Source organism: Polypterus senegalus, chromosome 1 (genome assembly GCF_016835505.1).
Source record: "Polypterus senegalus isolate Bchr_013 chromosome 1, ASM1683550v1, whole genome shotgun sequence".
In the NCBI taxonomy this organism is placed as follows: Eukaryota; Metazoa; Chordata; class Cladistia; order Polypteriformes; family Polypteridae; genus Polypterus; species Polypterus senegalus.
In genome coordinates, this window is record NC_053154.1 from 38,600,919 (window position 1) to 38,625,125 (window position 24,207).

General features: G+C 37.2%; 1 protein-coding gene across 14 annotated transcripts in view; it reads right to left on the minus strand.

The window, feature by feature from the left end:
* Positions 1-24,207, minus strand: part of LOC120525036 (E3 ubiquitin-protein ligase TRIM39-like) — a 133,196-nt gene that overhangs the window by 16,900 nt on the left and 92,089 nt on the right. For 12 of the 14 annotated variants that reach the window (XM_039746993.1, XM_039747019.1, XM_039747068.1 and 9 more), the window contains 3 exons: positions 12,581-12,607; positions 1,287-1,313; positions 1,166-1,201 (listed from right to left, as the gene is read on the minus strand). In XM_039746993.1, coding sequence (XP_039602927.1) covers positions 1,166-1,201; positions 1,287-1,313; positions 12,581-12,607 — 90 coding nt within the window. The remainder of the gene's footprint in view (positions 1-1,165; positions 1,202-1,286; positions 1,314-12,580; positions 12,608-24,207) is intronic. The other 2 variants (XM_039747092.1, XM_039747060.1) reach the window with 1 other exon arrangement.

The window sequence follows — 24,207 nt, forward strand, 5'->3', positions numbered from 1 at the left end:
CTGTTTAGAAGGAATGACATAATATTTATATATAACATTTAATTTCTGTGGCAAAGGCGCTATATAGGCGTCGACCCGACACAGACTGACAACAGAGGCACGTGTAAAATAAACAAAAAGAACTTTTATTTTACTTCAGCCATGGGGCATGTCTTTCCTTGTGTCCCACAGGCCCAACACAGTCTCAAAACAACACACAAAGTAAATTATCCCAAACCACACTCATCTTTCTCCACTACTCCTCCCAGGCAGCTTTGTCCTCCTCCTCCTGACTCTGGCGCCTAGAGTAGTGGCTGCAGGCTCCTTTTATAGCACCCAGAAGCGCTCCAGGTGCGCATTGACCTACTTCAGGCTGCACTTTTGGGTGTGGCCTTAAACCATGCAGCTCCCCCTGATGCAACCCAAGGGGGCTACAACCAAGTGTTCTGGGGAACGTAGGGTGTAGCCCGTCCAGTGTCATTGTCTAATGAGATCATTACATATATAAAAGCTCTGTTTAAGTTTAACTGTGCAACATCTATTTGTTCGTTGTATGCAATTGCATTCTTGGTATTAAAATTCTTATGAAGTCACAGAGATCAGGGAGAGACACGCTATCAGAAAGGTAACCACCATCCTCAAATGTAAAGCAGAGTGTGTATGTGTGTGTGTGAGTGAGTGTATGTGTGTGTGTGAGTGAGTGTGAGATAAAGAGACAGACAGATGATTATGTACTTAAACAGCAGAACATATGAGGCCCACTCCTCAGCATATATCCATTAGCCAGGGTGTGTGGCAAATGGAGGTCTTGATAAGGACCCTGGAATTTATTGGCTTACAGAGAAGAGGAAGGTGAATGCAGATGGTGTTGCCTCTGACCCCAAGGGAGTGGTCTGAGGGTGAGCTGAAAGTGTAAAACAGTGTAACATGGAAAGGAAGCAGTCATTGGAGTCACATGGAAGAAGGTGAGGAAGAGTACGGATGGAGTAAGGAGTAACACAATAATGTTTATTATCTTAGAGTACGCTTTGGGATTTTAGTTCACATCAGTGGCACAGTCCAGACACCATACAAAAGGACGATTTGTTTAAATTTTTATGCATTCTGTATTTTCAGCTGTCAGTTCAAGTTGCAATACTGTCATAATAAAGGATATGCATAAGAATGCCAAATACTTAGTACATACCTTCTTTCAGATTTGAACACTTCACACTTAGATAACCTGAAAAATGGAAAATACTTAAATTAATGAAGTTACTGTTTAAGTAGTCATTTAGATAATCTTAGAAATGGAAATAAAACTAAACCTTTATCTGTCTGACTCTCTGTATCATCTGAAAACAAACAGAAAAACATTCTTTATTATTTAAATACATATTAAATTGCAGACAAGAATTTTGAAAACATAAGAAAATTTACATTAATATTCCTGATTTGCTGTTGATTGGAAATTATTATTATTATTATTGAATCACTGAAGGAAATTGTGTGATACAGTATATGGAAACCAATTTTTGGCAAGAACAGAAAAAGCAGTAACAATTGCATACCTAAGCTGGTTTTTGAAATATTCAGCTAAATATTGTCAGAATTTTCTAGATGCCTGGCTCTCATTGAATGGCAATTGTCTTGTTCCTGTCCTGCTGTTACTCTCTTAATAGGAGCTCCTGTCCATTTTGTATTGAACGCTGATGATCCTGCCCTCACTGAGCCCTAGCTTTCCTGCCATGTAAAGCAAGCTGTCCCATCTGTTGTGGACTGTTTATTTCTGCTTGATTACTTTTCTCATATTACACTGGTGTATTGTGTTGTATTGTGTAGAAGAGCAAGTCCCCAGCATTTGCCTTGTTACTACATTCCCTGTGTGGTCAACTGATTTACAAGATGCCTTATCTTTGTTTTTTTTTACCTGCACAATCAGCAAACTCCCATCTAACTGCCTTGTTTTTCCTGTCTGTGTAGACAGCTTATTAACAATCAGGCAGTTGCTACCTCATTTCCTCTTGTATGTGCAATTGGCTGATACAACATTTAAAAGGCAACTGCCTTGTATTCATATTGTCTATGAAGCCACTCAATTCACCATAAAGTGATGGCCTTTTTGAGCTGCTAGTGAAACCAGCCATTTGGCAGCTGCCTGGCTCCTGTTTTCTATCTACCTACTACCCTTGGTTAAAACCAAATGCATGGCTGCTATCATAATACACCTATGGTTTCATAAACTGCTTCTTACTTTCAAGGGAATACCGTTTAAGATAAATATATAAACATGTTGAAATTTCTAAATGGTACAAAACACTAGACATGACTCTAACCCAAGTGTCTTATAAAAGACTGAAAGGCACAGTTCTCATATGGTTTACTTCTTCATTTTGTGACTGTCATCTGATTAGCATGCCAAGTAAACAAGTGAGCTGTCTAAAGGCAATGACAAGCAGCATGTTGAAGGCAGGACCAAAGGCAGCTCGACAGGCAATGCCTACTAAACTATTTTGAAATCAATTGGGACAACTATGTAAACTTTAATTCACAACTAGCAGCTTTTGCTTCATGGGCTAATAAACAATAAATTAACAAAATTAATCTTTTGATTGAAAAGTATGGTCTAAATTCTAATGTTGCATGATAAAACTCCCTCTCTGCTTGCAAACAATACTTTATTTGTTTTAAATTGTTAAAACAGATTGATTTCAAAAATTACACTAACCATCTTTGGCTCCATTAAAAAAAATACAGTTATGAGCTGATTTATGGCCAACCAAGTTGATTTTCTTACGGGCGAAGGCCAAATAAACCGTATGCCTCTTTATCACATAAGTGTAGCAGCGCTACGAGCCATAGAATGACACACTCTACATATCTAAGTTACAGGTACATTTCACATGTAAAGAACAGATATGAGAAACATATGTTTTGATACTTTTAGTATGCTTTTGCATATTTTAATAATAAAATACAGTGCCGTAGACAAGACATGCTGTAAAACATTTTGGTTCCAGCATTGTGTCGGCAGCTGTCCGCCATTCTTTCATTTGTTTTCTACTGTGCGTATTTTAACTTCTCTGTGATATTCATCCATCCATCCATTTACTAACCCGCTGAATCCAAACACAGGGTCACGGGGGTCTGCTGGAGCCAATCCCAGGGCACAAGGCAGGAACCAACCCTGGGGAGGGTGCCAACCCACCGCAGGACACACACAAACACACCAAGAACACACTAGGGCCAATTTAGAATCGCCAATCCACCTAACCTGCATGTCTTTGGATTGTGGGAGGAAACCGAGCGCCCGGAGGAAACCCACGCAGACACGGGAGAACATGCAAACTCCACGCAGGGAGGACCCGGAAGCGAACCCGGGTCTCCTAACTGCGAGGCAGCAGCGCTACCACTGCGCCACCGTGCCGCCCCTCTGTGATATTTCATACTTTATTTTTCATGAATAAATACTGTAATCATAATGTCCCCATAACACCCACAAACAAAGCCTGTATAGAAATGTAAGAAGAAACATGATTCTGAGGATAGTGATTCTGATAATTTACCTTACATTGTTGATTAGTTTTAATTCACTTGTAGTTTTTTAAGTAAAAACAAATGATTCTGCAAATGATTCTGGACCAACTACTGTGGCCAAAATTATTTCCTGCTAACCACTGTGCACACTCAATTCACTGTGGCAGTATTGCAAATGGATCGTATCCAGTCCTCTACAACCCCTGCTCTGATGATCGTGCTCAATTCATCAAGGAGGAAGAGCTGGTGATCATGCTTGACTCATCTAACAAATTGCATGGGACTAACCTGCTTTGATGAACATTGTTGTTTGACCAAGGGAGACCACCCAAACCCCCCATTTCTGATGATTGTGCTAAATTCATGGAGAAGACAATCCCCCATCCAGGTGGTTCACACTGGCATGTGAAAAAGTGGGTTGTCACACCACACAGTTTGGGAAACACTGCATCAGAGTATAATCTAGGCAGTCATTGTGAAATAATGTTAGAGTTGATCATAGATTAAGAAACTCCCAGTGAAGAATATATATTATTTAAATGAAGTTAAAGTTTTATCTGTATAATTTAACAAACATATTTTGCTGCATTTCACCTTAAAATGAATCGTCAGACAAACTGAAAATAACATACCGAAAAGTGATATAAAAACCTTGGTGGATGGGATAAGCTATGAAAAGAATCAAATATATTAAAATCGGATGCATATTAACGCAGCAAGCAAATCAAATGAGCAATGCAGTGACCAGTAGGGGAAAGGAGATTATCAAGCAGCAGGTAAATAAAAGCATTCACATTCATTGCCAAATAATATTATAATATTTCAGTTATAGGATCTGATTTCATATAAGTACAAAGCTTGACTCATAAGAGTTGGATATTACATGCCAATTTCAGTTATCTCAAAACAGAATCTACCTTGTTGAAAACATCACGGCTTGTAAATTGTTACATGTAACAATTAACACTCAAAACAAAGCAGCAAAGTAATCTCATTCTTAAATCTAGTCACATCTCTAGTAGCCACTTGCATTGTTGGAAAATACAACATTCACACTTTTACAGCACAGGTAATCAGTAATGCCCATCTTCTTTACATGTAGTCTGTAGTCCCATGCCCCAGACATTCCAAGAGCGTACCGAAAGACTGGCCATAGTGAAAGTGTGAGAGAAATGAAAAGCAAGGACTGTAGTAGTAGGGTGTCATACCATACTAGCCTTTATGGACGCAATGAGAAGTCAAGCAAAATCACAACTTTTATTGCCTAACTGAACAGATATACAATATGCAGGGTTTTGAAGCAGCTCAGGCCCCTTTTTCGTGCAAGGGACCTTGAAAGCTTGCATATTGTAATCTTTTTAGTTAGCTAAGCAAGGACCGAGAAAAGAAACTAGATACCCGTCCGCACATTAAATAACAATCACTGGTTTTACCTCTGTCCCTTACATCCCATAACATCCCTCAAGTAAGAGCTTACAGAATATTTTAGCAAGGCAGAAGGCACCCTTGGAACACCCATCACCTCCTTTCCCCCCCAATGTATGGGCAAACATGTAAAATCAAAGAACTGAATAATTTAACAACAAAAAAAAAATTAACAGAGGAAGGAAATAAAATTATCACCTGGTATCATTAATGTAATAGTTGTGGAGAACTCCTGCCAGACCAGACCAAAGCACACATCTTTATACCAGTATGTATGCACAATGAAAAAGTATGACATTTTGCAACAATATGCAACAATAAGGACAACAGGCAGATCACAAGTTTTTCAAGAGCAAATGACAGTGTATAAGTATACCAGATGGACCAAAGACAATAAAGATTACTTGGGCATGTGCAAGTAATGAAGAATGTTTCAATAGCCTGAAGAGGTACTTCTGGAGAGTCAAATATGCAGTAAGAGTTATTAAGAGTATCACAAAGTAGAGAAAAAATGGCCCAAAACCAGCTTCTTTTGTATTCTTGATAACCAGATTCATCACTCTTGTTTTATGCAATTTCACCACAAAAAATATAGAAATAATTTAATATGGTCTACCTTTGGAGTTATCTCCAGAGTTTAAGAACCTCTGCCAAAATACACTGTCTCTTAGGATACCTTAGGATCCAGAAGATAAGAATGTAGGGCTTAGTAGATTCTATAGGCCCTTTCAGTTATAATTTTAGTGCAACATAATGTTGGAAATTGCTCTGGGTTTCATTAAAAAAACAATTATATCATCTTTCTCAACATTGTCAGACAGTCCTAAATTGTATTGTTTTTTGTGACACCCACAATCTTCTTGGTTTGTAGTTTTAAGGTAAGTGTGGCAGTCTCTCTGTGCAACACTCCAGTTTCATCATGATTATAAATAGACTATGGAGTGAGGGGAGTGTACCACTTTTATGATCTATGTTTTTTTCTGATTTAATACTGGACTTTTCAGCTCACAGGTCTGTAATGAGTGTTTGCATTTTGGGATTTAGTGGATTGTATACACTATAAAGAGATTCTTCTTCTCCTCTCAGAACAAAAAGCCTGACTAGCTGTCTATGGGAAGTTTCAAGGAATTTTTTGCTGAGTTAAAGGCTTCAGAACAGCTTCTATTTCCTGAATAGGGCTTTTTGTACTGCATTTAGGTAAATAAAATCCTCCAACCAAGATTATTATAGATTTGCCTTTTTATATTAGTTTTTATTTGTATATTTTTCTGACCTTACTTGGAAATTCAGTTTAGTTTTAGTTTTCCTCCATCATGTAATTGCAGTTTTAATTTAGTTTTTATTTCACAAAGACATTTCTATTTTATTTTTACATTTATTAGTTTCAATTTTAGGTTTAGTAATTATGGCATGGAGCTCCTACGGAGTTGAGTTTTGTGTCACAATCAGACAGAACTGTTAATGGGTTTGGATATGAGTTTAATGTTACTGGAAGCTTACTACACTACATGGTTTACTATGTGGTTTTGTGTTTGTCTGATAAAAGCAAGCATAATCAAAACCAAATACTGAATATTAACAGTTGTATACATTTTTTGTATTTTGTAAAATATTTTCTGTGTCATTTGTGCTGAACAAATGTGTGCTGATGGCACTTTTTACCTTTTCCTTTAATTGCCCAGAATTAAATTTAGGTGGATTTTAAGGTTTGAGGGTTTTTTTACCTAAATGTCTACAGCACACAACATATCTCCCTACAAGACAATGTCCTTATAATGAATGCCTTCAATATTGCATTCAAAAATTTCACATACTGGGCTCTGTTAATTTCTACCAGCCATATTATATTGATCTCTGATTCCATCCCAGGCACATACAATGTATAGACAGAATTTTGCCACCTGCAGGCCTGAAAAGATATAAAAATTAGAAAATCAATTCTGACAGGTGTGATCACGAAAATCGCTGGGGCTTAGGAAGAACAGGGCTCTTAGGCTTGAATCAGTGTGCAGACCCTACCTGGCTCTACTGAGGGAAACAAAGACAAACAAGCATGTAATGTGAAAGTTTGGAGCAGTGAGACTTGAATAGCCCACCATAAGAACAGTAAACCCTTAATGAGCAGAGCAAGAGTGGGTAATAGGAGTGGGGACTGACACAAAACGACAGAGACAGCAGCTGAGGTTAGGAACAATATATTCATCCATCCATTATTCAACCCGCTATATCCTAACTACAGGGTCACGGAGGTCTGCTGGAGCCAATCCCACCCAACAAGGTGCAAGGCAGGAAACAAACCCTGGGTAGGGTGCCAGCCCACCACATGGGAACAATATATACATTACCTAAACCTGTTGGTCCAGAGCAGGATTGAAGGAAACCTGGAGCCTACCCCAGCAGCTTTGGATACAAGGCAGGAAAAATCCCTGGTATGCAATATGTATGATATGGCTGATGTTAAGAACAAAAGAAAACGATATTTCAACTATCTATCGAGAGAGAAATTGAAAGAAGAGGGACAAATATTTTAAAACATAATTCTGCTACTGGATTATTTTCACAATATCAGGTATTTTGAGCTGTGAATATAAACTAAAAAAGATAAATTAATAAATATAGAATAAATTCCTGTGGTGGGCCTGCGCCCTGCCTGGGGTTTGTTTCCTGCCTTGCGCCCTGTGTTGGCTGGGATTGGCTCCAGCAGACCCCCGTGACCCTGTAGTTAGGATATAGCGGGTTGGATAATGGCTGGATGGGTGGAATAAATGCGAAAACACATTAGTATGTTCAGTTTTTCAGCAGTTGGCAGACTCTCTTCACCTACCTATCTGTAGTTCAGTTTAGACGTTACCAACTCAGGAATTTTACAAGGTTTGTAAAGCAAAAGTGATTGGTCAGCAACAATATGCTGATCTTGTATGATGATCCAGTCAGTCTCTTAATCAGTGCTATTTTATTTTCAAAAAGGATCTCTTCTGTGTGAAGTGGTAGGCAGGGTTGTGAGGTCAGGGGAGGCAGGTGAGGCTCTGAAAAGTAAAACTAAAAATGATAACATAAAATAAATTTGTCCACTAGTCTGTGGTATAAATTTGTTTTCTTTATCATTCCATTAATTTTGGTCATTTTTATTGTCAAATTCAAGGAAACACGAGGTGCGGCAGCAACGAGCCTCACCTCACCTCTTATTGCTCTGTCCCTCACACACTGGGTTGATGCATGCAATTGGCACGTGCCTGTTGCGGTCCCTTTGTATGTTGCCAATACAATGTTTGCAGACACATTTATTATACACCATGACTTTCCACAGTATGGCTAATATTTTAATGAATGTGTGTGACATATTCAGTCTTGCTGATCGGACATAAAACTGCAGTGAAAAGGCACAAGGTGAGGCAGACAGTAACTAAAATTTGACCTTAAATAAAATATTCTTTTGTTTTTCTTGTTATTCTGTTGTTGAACATTCTGTATTAAAATTGATTAAAGCATCAGAATTGAAAGCTTTTAAAAACAATTAAATATTTCAGTTAAGGTCAAAATTGAAATCTGTTTTTTTGTACACCACTCAATACTTTAATTTGTATTAAATAAGTATGATTTGTGGAATTGCAACAGCAAATTTGGAACACATGGAGGGTGCAGTGCAAATGTGCTCTCACCGGTCTCTCACTGTTATAAATGTAATGTTCTTTCTTAGCTATATATGTACCTTACCTACTGTATGTGTGTGTAAAAAATGCTGATGAGATATGAAACATAACCAGTAGTCAGTGTGCATATTGCCAGTTGAATAGTACATAAGCTACTCTTTTGGATTCATATATTTGTAAATCTGACTCTGAAGGAGTCAGTGCCTCACCAGCCATGAACCTCACCACACGTCACTGGTGGCAGGTGAATTATTATCAACAAAACGCAGACACCTGAGAAATAAACTGAAATGTTAGTCACTTGTAAATATTTTGTTTAGCAGCAAATTTCAAATTCAGGCATTTGAATTACATCTTGATATACAACAAGCGCAAAGAAAGGCAGCACAGTATATATGATATAGTATATTTCACTTGCTTTACACGCCAGTAGTCAGCTCGCTCGTGCTACAAATGCTGTGTGAATTCCCACCATCCGTCACCAGCTGCCAGTCACTGGAGGAATATATGCGGACATCTCGTGGGGGATGACTTTTTGTTTCATAATTAAAAGTTACAAGGGCTAAAGTCTAACAGCAAGAATATTCATTCAAAAACTAAAACTAAAAATATTTTTAGCAAATTATTATATTTCATTTTATTTCAGTTAGTCTGTCCAGCTACTTTAATAGTTTCGTTTAGTTTTTCATTTCGGTTTTGTTAATTATTTTATTTCAGTTTACAAAAATTTTTATTAGTAATCGTTTCAGTTTTGATTTTAGTTTTCGTTAATTATAATAACCTTGCCTCCAACAAACTAGTCAAATAATTATCACTGAAGGTTGAGATGATGGATGTGTTGATGAGTGTGGGGTGGTCACAGCAGAGTACACTATCATAGTCAACTCATCTCAGAATCTCTAGCCTACATTATGTATATATTTGATGATTAAAAAAGCAACCTGCAAAAGCAACGGATACACTGTTGAATGAGGTTGGTGATGACAATTTCTATAGCTGTGAATTCCCTCCTCTTAGCTGTTATGATATGAGAGAAATCAAGCATGTTTCACACTATTACTTGCGTCACCTGCAGCTACAAAAATCACATTAAAGGATAAGTCTGTTTGAAACAATAGTTTGCAGAATTGATTCTTTTTCTAGGAAAAAAGAATGTTTTGTTTATTTAGAAGTGACCTGCTTCTGTTCTGGAATTTTTCCCCACTGCAGATCAAGTTCCCAATGAGGGATATAGAATGTAAAATGTATGCAGTAGGCTAAGATAAAGTCAAACATTAATCTATATTTTTACAGTCAGGAAAGATGAAATTGATTAATATGTCCTTGCACTACTTGTTGTTCATTATGGCCAATGAAGCAATTACACTATATTATTTTTCACATCATATAATTTGCTTTTAAAGCAGTCAATTTAAACCTGTGTGCAATACCAATAAACACACCTTCTATATGGTCCATCTCATGATGTAGTGCCATTTTAATTTTTGTCAGCCATGGCTAAATGTATTTTGTTAGTTATTTTTTCCCTACGGAGGTTTTCAATGGTGATGAACTGTGTTCAGAAAGAGGCCTACACTGGCTCCTCCTTTTGTTTACTATGTGTAACTAGCCACACATATTATGTGGAATGGTCAATGAGAACAGTAAATGCAGGAGAACCTAACCATAATGTTAGATCAAATCAAAACACAGATAGCAGTTAATCAAGACAAATAATAAATGAAAATTCTAAGAAGACAAAGAATTTGAAGATAAAAGATAAACAAGAGAATGAAGTGCAGTACTCAGACCTTAGTGTTTGGAATGATAAGACTTGAAAATTTTGAGCAATTGTTTTTGGTTTTTGATCCAAAACCTCGGATGATGAATACCATGCGTCAACAACTTTTATACCATCAGGAAATGACATCAGCCCATCATTCAGTCACATGCCTAGCAATCACCCTTAACAACAGTAAACAAGAAAAAACTCTACAGAGTTGCAGTGTATATGGAAAAACTTGAGAAAAAGCAGCCAATCTACCACTTTTATGCGATTTATTAGGAACTTGAAGACAGAGCACTTCATTCAAACATTTCCACACCACACATTACAGGGGGTCTAGCCAATGTTTTGCAGAAAAATGTTTTCATCTCAAGTGAGATCTGTTTTTCACAATCCACTCATTTGATCTTTCAGTATGCACTGCCTGCTCTTTCCAACTTCGTCAGTATTTCACTTGTTAGTTCCCTGTCTTCTTCAATTCAACTTCCAAAATATTTAAAAGATTTCACCTGCCTTAATTATTTCTCTCATACTTCCACTTTCTTTGGCTTAACATCAACTATTACCACCGTTAAAACCTCTGTTTTATTGCCTTGGAATGTGTCCATACATATTCAATAGATCTGCAGCACCTGATTCTATTCCAGCAACTTTCTTTTTAATTCCTCCAGTGAGTCCCCTCTTAATGTGATGTCATCTGCAGAATAGTGCCATGGCTCCTTGCTTCATCCTGACCATTCTACTGAAGTAATCCATGATAATCATAATTAACAAAGGTCTGTACTGACACTTTGTGCAAGCTAATTCAGGATAACATTAGTTATTCTGAAACATTTTAAAATTTTGTCTCTAAACATCTCATTACCATAGTGATATGTTTCTCTGGAACATTGTACCATCCAAGCACCATCCGAGGTCTTACCATATGCTTTCTCCAAATCCATAAATGGCTGCTGGAACTCTCTCCTTCTTTTGATCTGCTGCCTCATGATGAACAAGAGGTCTATTGTGCTCCATTCTTACCTGAATCTAATTTGCTCCTACAGTAACTTTTGTTTCACAGTTTCTCTTATTCATTCCTCTACAATTTCTCCACAATCTCAATGTGGAGTGACAGTAATCTTACTTCCCTATTAAGGCAATGTTCGTTAATATTTTCCTTATTCTTGATGGTGGTACTAATATGGACTCTCTCCATTCTTCCAGTATGCTCTTTTGTCTTCATACTGCTTGCAACACTCTCACCCATCCATTTCACTACATTGTCTGCAAGTATTTTGACCATCTCCATTGAAGTCCTACTGCTTTTCCTGCCATCATCTTCTTATCACCATCATAAGTTTTTAAACAAAGATATTTGGCTGTGGTCCACAAATAGAATTACTAATTGCTAATTCACTCATGAATGAATTTACTTTGTTCAACAATATTTCAAAAATACTTTTGCCACATCCTTTTCACATCTTCAGCCATCACCTATTAATTCTTATTATTTATCAAAGGTAATGTTATTCCATCCACTTTTGTAGTGCCTCTGCCCCTTACTATCTTGTACACCTTCTTTTGTCCAACCCTTATAGTTCTCTCAGTCTCTTTATATACCTCTGTTTTGACAGTTTTTTTTATCCTTTTAGCTACTTTATATTTCTCTTTACTTTCTATCACTCCATCCTTCTTTACCTCTTTCTTCTTTCTCATTGCCTCATTCACCTTTCCATTCCATCACCTTTCTTCTCATTTTGTCAGTCAGTCATCATCCAACCCGCTATATCCTAACACAGGGTCATGGGGGTCTGCTGGAGCCAATCCCAGCCAACACAGGGCGCAAGGCAGGAACAAATTCCCAGGCAGGGCACACACACCCACACACACACTAAGGACAATTTAGGATTGCCAATGCACCTAACCTGCATGTCTTTGGACTGAGGGAGGAAACCCACGCAGACACAGGGAGAACATGCAAACTCCATGCGGGAAGTGAACTCAGGTCTCCTTACTGCAAGGCAGCAGCACTACCACTGCGCCACTGTGCCGCCCCTTCTCTTTTTGCTTTCATTATAAATCCTGCCCTCCCACACAGATCCTTTACAGTTGCAACCAGCAGTTCCCTCATATACTGTATTTCCAAGTATTCAGAATAGTCAATGTAAGAAAAAGGTAAGCATATTTATCAAGCGCATGGAAGGAATTTGATTTTGTGCTTTACAATCTCCTGTCAGGTTTTGTTGGTAAGAATACATTTTACCTGTACTTTCAATCAGGGGTTGGCTTTCTATAAAGAAGAAAAAAATTAAACATTGGTTATGTACACAAAGTGCATTTTCAAATAATGATTACAAACCTTATGCTGCAACATTTTGTTGCTTTGTGTATAAATACACACAAATAGAAATCCATTCTAACTGTGCAATGTACCTAAAGCATTTTGAAACAGGAGAAATGAAATGGGCATAAAATATGACTAATTGTAAACGAATAAAAGGTACTGCAAGCTTTACTGTCAATGCAATTACAGTATATTCATGCTGTGGAATACTTGAGGACTAATGGAGTGGAAGCTAATTGTCAATATGAGCAAAGAACGAAAGTGCACAATACCCAGTAAACCAAAATTGAAATATTCAGAACATTCTCAGATTATCCAAATTTATTTCAGATCCATCCATCCATCCATTATCCACAGGCTATATCCTAACTACAGGGCCACGGGGGTCTGCTAGAGCCAATCCCAGCCAACAACTGTACTACTTTATTTAAACATATAATTGTCAGACACTAGGAGAAGGTGACATAATTAAGGTTTAGTAAAATCTAAAACTGTTCACTTTAAAGTAATATATTCATCTTCACTCTTCAACATACATTACTGTTTAGCACAGCTGATTTTATAAAAGAAGTTGAAGTAAAAGAATGTTTCTTCATCCATTACACAATTCTTTGATGACTAAACATCTCCCTGCACACACTTAAGCATAAAAAGGAAATAATTTCTTTAGATACTAAATGGGAGGAAAAAGAAAAAAACAGTGGTTCTCAGAAACTACTTGACCTCTGTGGAGCTTCAGAATGTTTAGTGTACAGGCTCTGTTGACAATTGAGTTTCCAAGCCTGTACACCACTCTGTATCTCATGAAATATCTCCTTGTCTTACTGTTTTCACTGAGGTGAAAAAAAGGCCTGTTATGCAAAATATTGACCCATCTATTACTAAGGCAACAATAATTTTATGTCTAGGAAAACCCAACAAATCTACATATTGTATACTGATGATATTAAATCAATAAAAAGCACTTAAACAATATACAGTGCATCCGAAAAGTATTCACAGCGCATCACTTTTTCCACATTTTGTTACGTTACAGCCTTATTCCAAAATGGATTAAATTCATTTTTTTCCTCAGAATTCTACACACAACACCCCATAATGGCAACGTGAAAAAGGTTTTCTTGAGGTTTTTGCAAATTTATTAAAAATAAAAAACTGAGAAATCACATGTACACAAGTATTCACAGCCTTTGCTCAATACTTTGTCGATGCACCTTCGGCAGCAATTTCCGCCTCAAGTCTTTTTGAATATGATGCCACAAGCTTGGCACACCTATCCTTGGCCAGTTTCGCCCATTCCTCTTTGCAGCACCTCTCAAGCTCCATCAGGTTGGATGGGAAGCGTCGGTGCACAGCCATTTTATGATCTCTCCAGAGATGTTCAATCCTCTGACTTCATGCTTGGTTTGTGCTCTGACATGAACTGTCAACTGTGGGACCTTAAATAGACAGGTGTGTGCCTTTCCAAATCATGTCCAATCACCTGAATTTACCACAGGCAGACTCCAATGAAGCTGCAGAAACATCTCAAGGATGATCAGGGGACACAGGATGCACCTGAGCTCAATTTTGAGCTTCATGGCAAAGGCTGTGAATACTTATGTACATGTGATTTCTCAGTTTTTTTATTTTTAATAATTTTACAAAAGTCTCAAGTAAACTTTTTTCACGTTGTCATTATGGGGTGTTGTGTGTAGAATTCTGAGGAAAAAAAATTAATTTAATCCATTTTGGAATAAGGCTGTAATATAACAAAATGTAGAAAAAGTGATGCGCTGTGAATACTTTCCGGATGCACTGTATATCAGATCTCACAAAATGCAAATGCAAAATCTTCATCTTCATTTTCATCTTCACACTTCATGGGTTTCCTACAAGCGTTGTTGTGCAATACAATGAATGGGCCTCAATCAAGCTTTAGGAAAGAATGCTCTTCTGTTTCAGTTTTTTGTTTTACCAAGTCTTGGCTGATTGATTAATCTGTGAAATGGTGGTCAATCATTCTATATGTAATCATTTTAGAGCAGACCTTAGTTACAATTTCTCCAACGAACATAAGGGTAGTGGAGTATACTTTATTAATAACCGATAGTGCTCAGATGTATAGTGCTTTATAAGTATCTGTTCACCTCACCTAATTTGTAATTTCTAACAATTATTTGCAAACCATCTTATCTGCAGAGAGAATTTGCATTTGTCTTTCTGACTGGAGTTTATGTTCTGCCATGCAGATGTTAGTAGATCAAGCTATAGCTGTTGAAAATAAATACCCAGATTCCACAATTATTATCATGGATGACTTTATTAATTCCACCTTGGTATCTGAGCTTTCCAAATACAAATAGCTGGTGAAATATGCAACTAAAGAGGGAAAAACTCACAACCACTGCTAAAATACAATCTCAGATGCTTACCATGCCAAACCCTTTTGGGTAACTTTCACTATGCTGTGGTATTTTCAAAATCAGCAAATAAAACTAAATTAAAATAAGCAAATAATCAGCAATAAAAGCCATGCATAACTGAACTAGTGAGGCTGTAGAGACACTACAAAGTGGATTGGATTCATCTGTCTAGAGGTAAGAAAAGTAGCTAAATAGCAAATATTTACTCGAGCCAGTTAAAGTATAAAGATGTTGGCTTTGATACATTCAAGTGTTCCGAGTATCTTGCCGCTTTTATTCATGGAGTTTCTCAGTCTCAGTATTTTCCGTGTACAGACCTCCTAAACACAATGCGTCTTTCTTTGAGGAATTCTCAAACTAAGTGCCAATTAAAATTACCAACTATGACAGGTTCCTAATAGTTGGCCACTTTAATTTTCATATCGATAATCAGTGTGACCCGAAAGCAAAAGAATTCATAAACCTCCTGCACTCCTTTGATCTGAGCCAGCACATTAGTCAGCCAACACACAAAGGAGGGCACACGTTGGATTTAGTGATTACTAAAGGACTAAAAGTTGATGTGAGGCCGATCATGGATATCGGTTTATCAGACAATTTTCTCTTACTATTTCACATAGAAATAGCTAAAATTAATAAGAAGCATATTGTTAAAATACTTTTTTGGCTCATAACTGCAGCTTCAAAGTTTACCAGTCTGTTTGTAGTGCTTACTGCAATAGTGATAATAATGTAAATAGTAAGCTGTAAAATTTTAAAACTAAAGTGAGAGCTGCCACTGACATAGTTGCTCCTGAAATGACAGTTAAAAAATCCTGCAGCACTGATAAACCTGTGGAACGAGCCCAGGACACAGACAGGCAGACATGTTGTAAATCCACCACCACACATTTATTTACAATCACTATTTACAGTCACAAGTGCACAAACCCCCAAAACTTCCCAAAGTCCTGGCCTCACACTGCCTCTTTGCTTCAGGCCGCCTCCTTGTCTCATCCAGAGACCTTGTCCTTCCTTTTCTCCCCGACTCCAGTCTCGAATGAAGGGAGGCGGCCCCTTTTATCCACACCCGGATGTGCTCCAGGTGCTTCCCGGCAATCTCCCACCAACACACCCCCGTGTGGCAGAAGTGCCGGCTGTATCCCCAGAAGCACTCCGGGTGTCCCTGCTCCTCTTCCCCCCAGCACTTCCTGGTGTGGCGGAAGTGCTGAGGTCCAGGGCTCCAAAGGCATGGTGGCGCCCCCTGGCGGTGACCACGGGACCCTACAGGGTGGAGCTTCAAAGCTCTGTACCCGTGGCCCCCAAAGGAACCAGGGCGGTCGTCCCCAGATGGTCTGGGGAAGACGCAAGCCTTCCTTCGGTCCTCCTGGGTGTCCCGGCCGGGTCACCTCCCCAGCCACCTCTGACACACCTTACTTTATTCTTTAATTATTATTGCCTAATTTTACTTTGATATTTTTTCATTTTTCTTTCTTCATTTTGTAAAGCACTTTGAGCTACATCATTTGTATGAAAACATGCTATATAAATAAACTAGCAAAATACCCGCGCTTCGCAGTGGAGAAGTAGTGTGTTAAAGAAGTAATGAAAAAGAAAAGGAAACATTTTGAAAATAACGTAACATGATTGTCAATGTAATGAATGCAATTATTTTGTCACTGTTATCTATATATATCTATATCTATATCTATCTATATATATATATCTATATATCTCTCTCTCTCTATATATATATATCTATATAAATATATCTAAATATATATCTCTATATAAATATATATATATCTCTACTGTATATATCTATATATATATATATATATATATATATATATATATATATCTCTACTAGCAGAATACCCGCGCTTCACAGCGGAGAAGTAGTGTGTTAAAGAAGTTATGAAAAAGAAAAGGAAGAATGTAATTGTTTTGTCATTGATATGAGTGGTGTTGTCATATCTATATATATATATCAAAATACATGCGCTTGACAGCGGAGAAGTAGAAAGAAAAGGAAACATTTTAATAATAACCTTACATGATTGACAATGTAATTGTTTTGTCATTGTCATGAGTGATGCTGGCATATATATACACATACATGAGTACATATATGCACACACACATATACTATGGGGTGCCAAACAGGCAAATACATTGATTTTCTGAATATATAAAGTCACTGTCGGAATATATAAAGTCAAAATTTGAATATATAAAGTCATTCCCAAAAATATAAAGTCAAAACCTGAGTGTATAAAGACAGCGTTGGAATATTTCGGAATATATAAAGTAAGCGCTGGAATATATAAAGTCAAAACTTAAATATATAAAGTCATATAATATCTATTTTCATCTAATGAATACACTGAGTATGGCTTCACCAAAACAATCATTGATGGCGAATAAAGTATCCATTATTCATAAAGCTTCAATTGGTGATCTGTCTTTCTGCGTTAATCGCATATTTTTTTATACGTCTCAAACCAAGGGGATGCAAGGGTAAAATGAATCGGGAAGCGCGCGTACATACTCAGTGCAGGCCCTCTCGGGAATGAAACCTCGGACGTCGGCGCTAGAGGCGAAGCCTCTACCATTGCGCCACAGTGTGTGGTTTGTCTATTTGAGAGTATGTAGATCAGGGTATATATATATACATATATATATATATATATATATATATATATATATATATATATATATATATATATATATATATATATATATATATATATATATATATATATAAAATACCCGCTTTGCAGCGAGAAGTAGTGTGTTAAAGAAGTAATGAAAAGAAAAGGAAACATTTTAATAATAACGTAACATGATTGACAATGTAATTGTGTTGTCATTGTCATGAGTGTTGCTGGCATATATATATATATATATATATATATATATATATATATATATACAGTGGTGTGAAAACTATTTGCCCCTTCCTGATTTCTTATTCTTTTGCATGTTTGTCACACAAAATGTTTCTGATCATCAAACACATTTAACCATTAGTCAAATATAACACAAGTAAACACAAAATGCAGTTTTTAAATGATGGTTTTATTATTTAGGGAAAAAAATCCAAACCTACATGGCCCTGTGTGAAAAAGTAATTGCCCCTTGTTAAAAAATAACCTAACTGTGGTGTATCACACCTGAGTTCAATTTCCATAGCCACTCCCAGGCCTGATTACTGCCACACCTGTTTCAATCAAGAAACCACTTAAATAGGAGCTGCCTGACACAGAGAAGTAGACCAAAAGCACCTCAAAAGCTAGACATCATGCCAAGATCCAAAGAAATTCAGGAACAAATGAGAACAGAAGTAATTGAGATCTATCAGTCTGGTAAAGGTTATAAAGCCATTTCTAAAGCTTTGTGACTCCAGCGAACCACAGTGAGAGCCATTATCCACAAATGGCAAAAACATGGAACAGTGGTGAACCTTCCCAGGAGTGGCCGGCCGACCAAAATTACCCCAAGAGCACAGAGACGACTCATCCGAGACCCCAGGACAACGTCTAAAGAACTGCAGGCCTCACTTGCCTCAATTAAGGTCAGTGTTCACGACTCCACCATAAGAAAGAGACTGGGCAAAATGGCCTGCATGGCAGATTTCCAAGACGCAAACCACTTTTAAGCAAAAAGAACATTAGGGCTCGTCTCAATTTTGCTAAGAAACATCTCAATGATTGCCAAGACTTTTGGGAAAATACCTTGTGGACTGATGAGACAAAAGTTGAACTTTTGGAAGGCAAATGTCCTGTTACATCTGGCGAAAAGGAATACAGCATTTCAGAAAAGAACATCATACCAACAGTAAAATATGGTGGTGGTAGTGTGATGGTCTGGGGTTGTTTTGCTGCTTCAGGACCTGGAAGGCTTGCTGTGATAGATGGAACCATGAATTCTACTGTCTACCACAAAATCCTGAAGGAGAATGTCCGCCATCTGTTCGTCAACTCAAGCTGAAGCGATCTTGGGTGCTGCAACATGACAATGACCCAAAACACACCAGCAAATCCACCTCTGAATGGCTGAAGAAAAACAAAATGAAGACTTTGGAGTGGCCTAGTCAAAGTCCTGACCTGAATCCAATTGAGATGCTATGGCATGACCTTAAAAAGGCGGTTCATGCTAGAAAACCCTCAAATAAAGCTGAATTACAACAAAGATGAGTGGGCCAAAATTCCTCCAGAGCTGTAAAAGACTCATTGCAAGTTATTGCAAACGCTTGATTGCAGTTATTGCTGCTAAGGGTGGCCCAACCAGTTATTAGGTTCAGGGGCAATTACTTTTTCACACAGGGCCATGTAGGTTTGGATTTTTTCTCCCTAAATAATAAAACCATCATTTAAAAACTGCATTTTGTGTTTACTTGTGTTATATTTGACTAATGGTTAAATGTGTTTGATGATCAGAAACATTTTGTGTGACAAACATGCAAAAGAATAAGAAATCAGGAAGGGGGCAAATAGTTTTTCACACCACTGTATATATATATACATACACACACACACACACACACATAAACATATATATATATATATACACACATATATATATACATATACATATATATATATATATATACACATATACAAATATATACATATACATATATATATACCTGCGGTGGGTTGGCACCCTGCCCTGGATTGGTTCCTGCCTTGTGCCCTGTGTTGGCTGGGATTGGCTCCAGCAGACCCCCGTGACCCTGTATTCGGATTCAGCGGGTTAGAAAATGGATGGATATATATATACACACATATACAAATATATACATACATACACATATACAGTACAGGCCAAAAGTTTGGACACACCTCCTCATTCAATGTGTTTTCTTTATTTTCATGACCATTTACTGTACATTGGTAGATTCTCACTAAACTATGAATGAACACATGTGGAGTTATGTACTTAACAAAAAAAGGTGAAATAACTGAAAACATGTTTTATATTCTAGTTTCTTCAAAATAGCCACCCTTTGCTCTGATTACTGCTTTGCACACTCTTGGCATTCTCTCGATGAGCTTCAACAGGTAGTCACCTGAAATGGTTTTCACTTCACAGGTGTGCCTTATCAGGGTTATTTAGTGGAATTTCTTGCTTTATCAATGGGGTTGGGACCAGCAGTTGTGTTGTGCAGAAGTCAGGTTAGTTGGACGATCATTTATTTTTCAATAGGACAATGACCCTAAACACACCTCCAGGCTGTGTAAGGGCTATTTGACCAAGAAGGAGAGTGATGGAGTGCTGTAAATGGTCATGAAAATAAATAAAACATTGAATGAGGAGGTGTGTCCAAACTTTTGGCCTGTACTGTATATCTACATATATACTGTATATACACACACACACACACATATATATATATATATATATATATATATATATATATATATATATATATATATATATATATATATATATACATATATACATATATACAGTATATACATATATATATTAGGGGTGAGACTCGATTAAAAAAATTTATCTAATTAATTAGAGGCTGTGTAATAATTAATCTTGATTGATCGTATGTAATCACACATGAAAATTTGCCCCAAATCGCAAATGTTTTTTTTTAATTTAAAAGGGTTTTAGAATCAAATAATAGACATGGACATGAATATTGTAAACTCAAGCTCTTTTAATTTCTGAAAAAAAAATGCTTTTAAACTGCATTTCAATTCAAAACAGAAACAAAAATATCATCCCTGGCTAAAATTGAGCAGACTTAAAAATAAAGTGGTATTTTAAGTACTTTAAGTACATTTTCAGAATGATATTGTCTTTAAATAATAATAACAAAAATTTCAACATAAAGTGCAGTTTTTCTTCTTAAAAAATAAGGCAGAAACATAAAAGGTATTTGACCAGCTTCACCTTTAAACTCTGAGTAACCTTAGCCAAAATTATTTTGTACATTAGGCTAAAACAATGCGATCATTGAGCATTTTGTAAGTAGATGTAATTAGAATTAGTAACCATCACGGAAGTCCAATGATCCTCAGTAAGAGCCACAAAGTCTGCTTTCTGTAATTCATCTAATTTTGCTTGCTTTTCAGTGTGCACAAAACCACGCTTTTATCAAGGCTTCCATCGGGTAGTCTTTTGAAATTAAATTTGCCTCCGATCAGTCGTAGCAATGCGCTTTCTTTCGACTCTTACATTTTTATAGCTCTGATGTGTGTAGCAATGTAATCGATGTACCAGGAAATCATGCACTGACAAAAGTTCCCCTTTGCTTGGAATGCAAAGTGTGATTAAATGCGTTATTTTTTTAACGCGTTATGGAGTACATGCATCAAAGCTTCTCAGCTGTGCTTGTGCTAAGAAAAGGAAACATTTTAAAAATAATGTAACATGATTGTGAAAGTAATAGTTTTGTGACCGTTATGAATGTTGCTGTCATCAAGGATTTGATTATAATTTCTTGCAATCAGGTTCGTATTTGGAGGATGTGTTGTGTTCAAGTTATATTCCGTGTTTGTCAACCGTTGTAAAGATAACAGGTTTCATTCATCGAAGTGTTCACCACCCAAATCGGTACTCGTCAATGTAAGATGTTCAAGAGGCATTCCCGGGATTAAGTTGTGGAAATTGCCTGCGAACATTTAGCGGTAGCGTGTGTATGAACTTAATTTTATGTTTTCCAGTCCTGCAAAGTCATTTGACGTGAGCCACTTGGAGTACACGCATCGATGCTTCTCAGCTGTGCTCGTGCGATCTCGCAATGTCAACGGGTTTATTTAATGTTAGCTAAGACCAAGCACTTAAAAGTTTCTTGCTACAGCAATTTTAACTCCGTTACAAAGTGATCCAAAGTCTCGTTTATACCTCATGTCTTTTCATTAAACTTGTATCTCGCGAATACCACATTGGTCGTAGGCATGACAAACGGCAGCGGGAGTGTGTCTATAAACTTAATTTAAAGTTACGGTTCAGACCGTGCTTTGTTTCCTCAGTAGCTGTTCACAGTCATTTCACGTGATTACGTGGGAGGCGTGATGATGTCAGACGCAACTCCGCCCCCCCACGGCCATGAGCTGAAGTCCATTACAGTATACTGTATGTAGAAAAATAGGTTCCAGTTATGACCTTTACGCGTAGAATTTCGAAATGAAACCTGCCCAACTTTTGTAAGTAAGCTGTAAGGAATGAGCCTGCCAAATTTCAGCCTTCTACCTACACGGGAAGCTGGAGAATTAGTGATGAGTCAGTCAGTCAGTGAGGGCTTTGCCTTTTATTAGTATAGATATTGTTGGTGTTGTTGTCAATGTGCATGATCAACTTTCTCCTAACAGCTCAGTCCTGCACTTCCTCCCCAGTCAGACTCATTTCTTTCAGATCTTCTTTTACTTTTTCCATCCACCTCCACTTTGGTCTCCTTTGCTTTCTATTTCCCTGTACTTTCATTCCCATTGCACTTTTGCCTAAATATTAATTGTCTCTCCTCATTAGATGTCTATACCACTTCATCTTACTTTCCTGTACTTTCTTAGGCATCTCTCCCACTTCTGTTACATCTCTTTGTGACCTTTTTCTAACTCCACACATCCATCTGAAAAATCTAATTTCTGCCACATCTAACTTCTTTCACTGCACTCCCTTTACTGCCCATGTATCAGCTCCATATATCATTGCTGGTCTTAATATAACCCTTTCCCAAATTTTAATTATGTGTGACATCAGCTTTATCTCTCTATAGTTTCCACAATCCTGAATATCATCCTTCTCATTATAAATTGGTACAATCACACAGTTCCTCCACTCCTCTGCTATTCTCTCCTGTTCATACAGTATACTGTATCTTCCGCATTAGATCCCAAAACACATTTACTCCTTCTTCTCCTAACTTCTTACACATTTCTGCTGGTGAGAGAGTGTAAAAAAAAACCTGTGCATGCAGTGTGTGATGTCTCAAATAAAGAGGAAGACAAGCTGTTTATTGATGCAGTAAGAAAGGAATCGATGAATGAAACCTGATATCTTTATAATGGTTGACAAACACGGAATGTAACTTGAACACAACACATCCTCCAAATACGAACCTGATTGAAAGAAATAATGATAATCAAATCCTTGATGACAGCAACACTCATAACAGTCACAAAACAATTACATTGACAATCATGTTACATTATTTTTAAAATGTTCCCTTCTTTTTCATAACTTCTTTAGCACACTACTTCTCTGCTGCGAAGCGCGGGTATTTTGCTATATATATGTATATATATACGCGGGAGGCTTCGCCTCTAGTGCTGACGTCCGAGGTTCGATTCACGAGTGGGGGTGCAGTGAGTGTGTACACCTAATGAGCCCAGAATTAGGGCGAAACATGTGTTGCGTACTCTTTGCATCATTTGACAGTAAAACTATTTCAATATATATTATATATATATATATATATATATACAGTATATACACATTTATTATATATACACACACACATACATATATATCAGCGCTTCCAGATTCATTTTACCCTCGCACCCCCTGTGACGAACGTTGCCGATTTCGCACCCCATTGGTTTGAGAAGAAGTATGAAAAAATATGAGGTTAACGTAGAAAAACAGATCACCAATTGAAGCTTTATGAATAATGAATACTTTATTCGCCATCAATAATTGTTTTAGTAAAGCCAAACTCAGTGTAATCCTCCTTCCATTTTCTAATTTTTTCGCGACTGGCATTGATTAAATGAACGGTAAAAAAGTAAGAGCGAAGCAACGGTGACTTATTCAGGCAGGCAGGCGAGAGCACAATAGCACGCGGGTTCGATGTAGTGCGCGTCAAGTCGATCTAAAATGCACAATCAGATTGGAAAAAATATATCTTTTCAAGTTCTATTTGGATATAAGTAGGTTCTATTTAGTCATCAGAAATATCTTTGGTAGGAATGTAAGTTGAATTTGGTCTTTAAATTTCTATTGTGAAGAAAAATTTAAGCAATGATGACTAAATTTAACTTACATTCCTACCAAAGATGTTTCTGTCAACTAAATAAAAATTACTTATATTTAAAATTTAAATAGAACTTGAGCAGATACGATAGTTCATAATACCCACGCAGCACTAAGTGCACGTAAGAGCGGAAGTCATCCATTTTAACAAGCAGCGTATTGCAC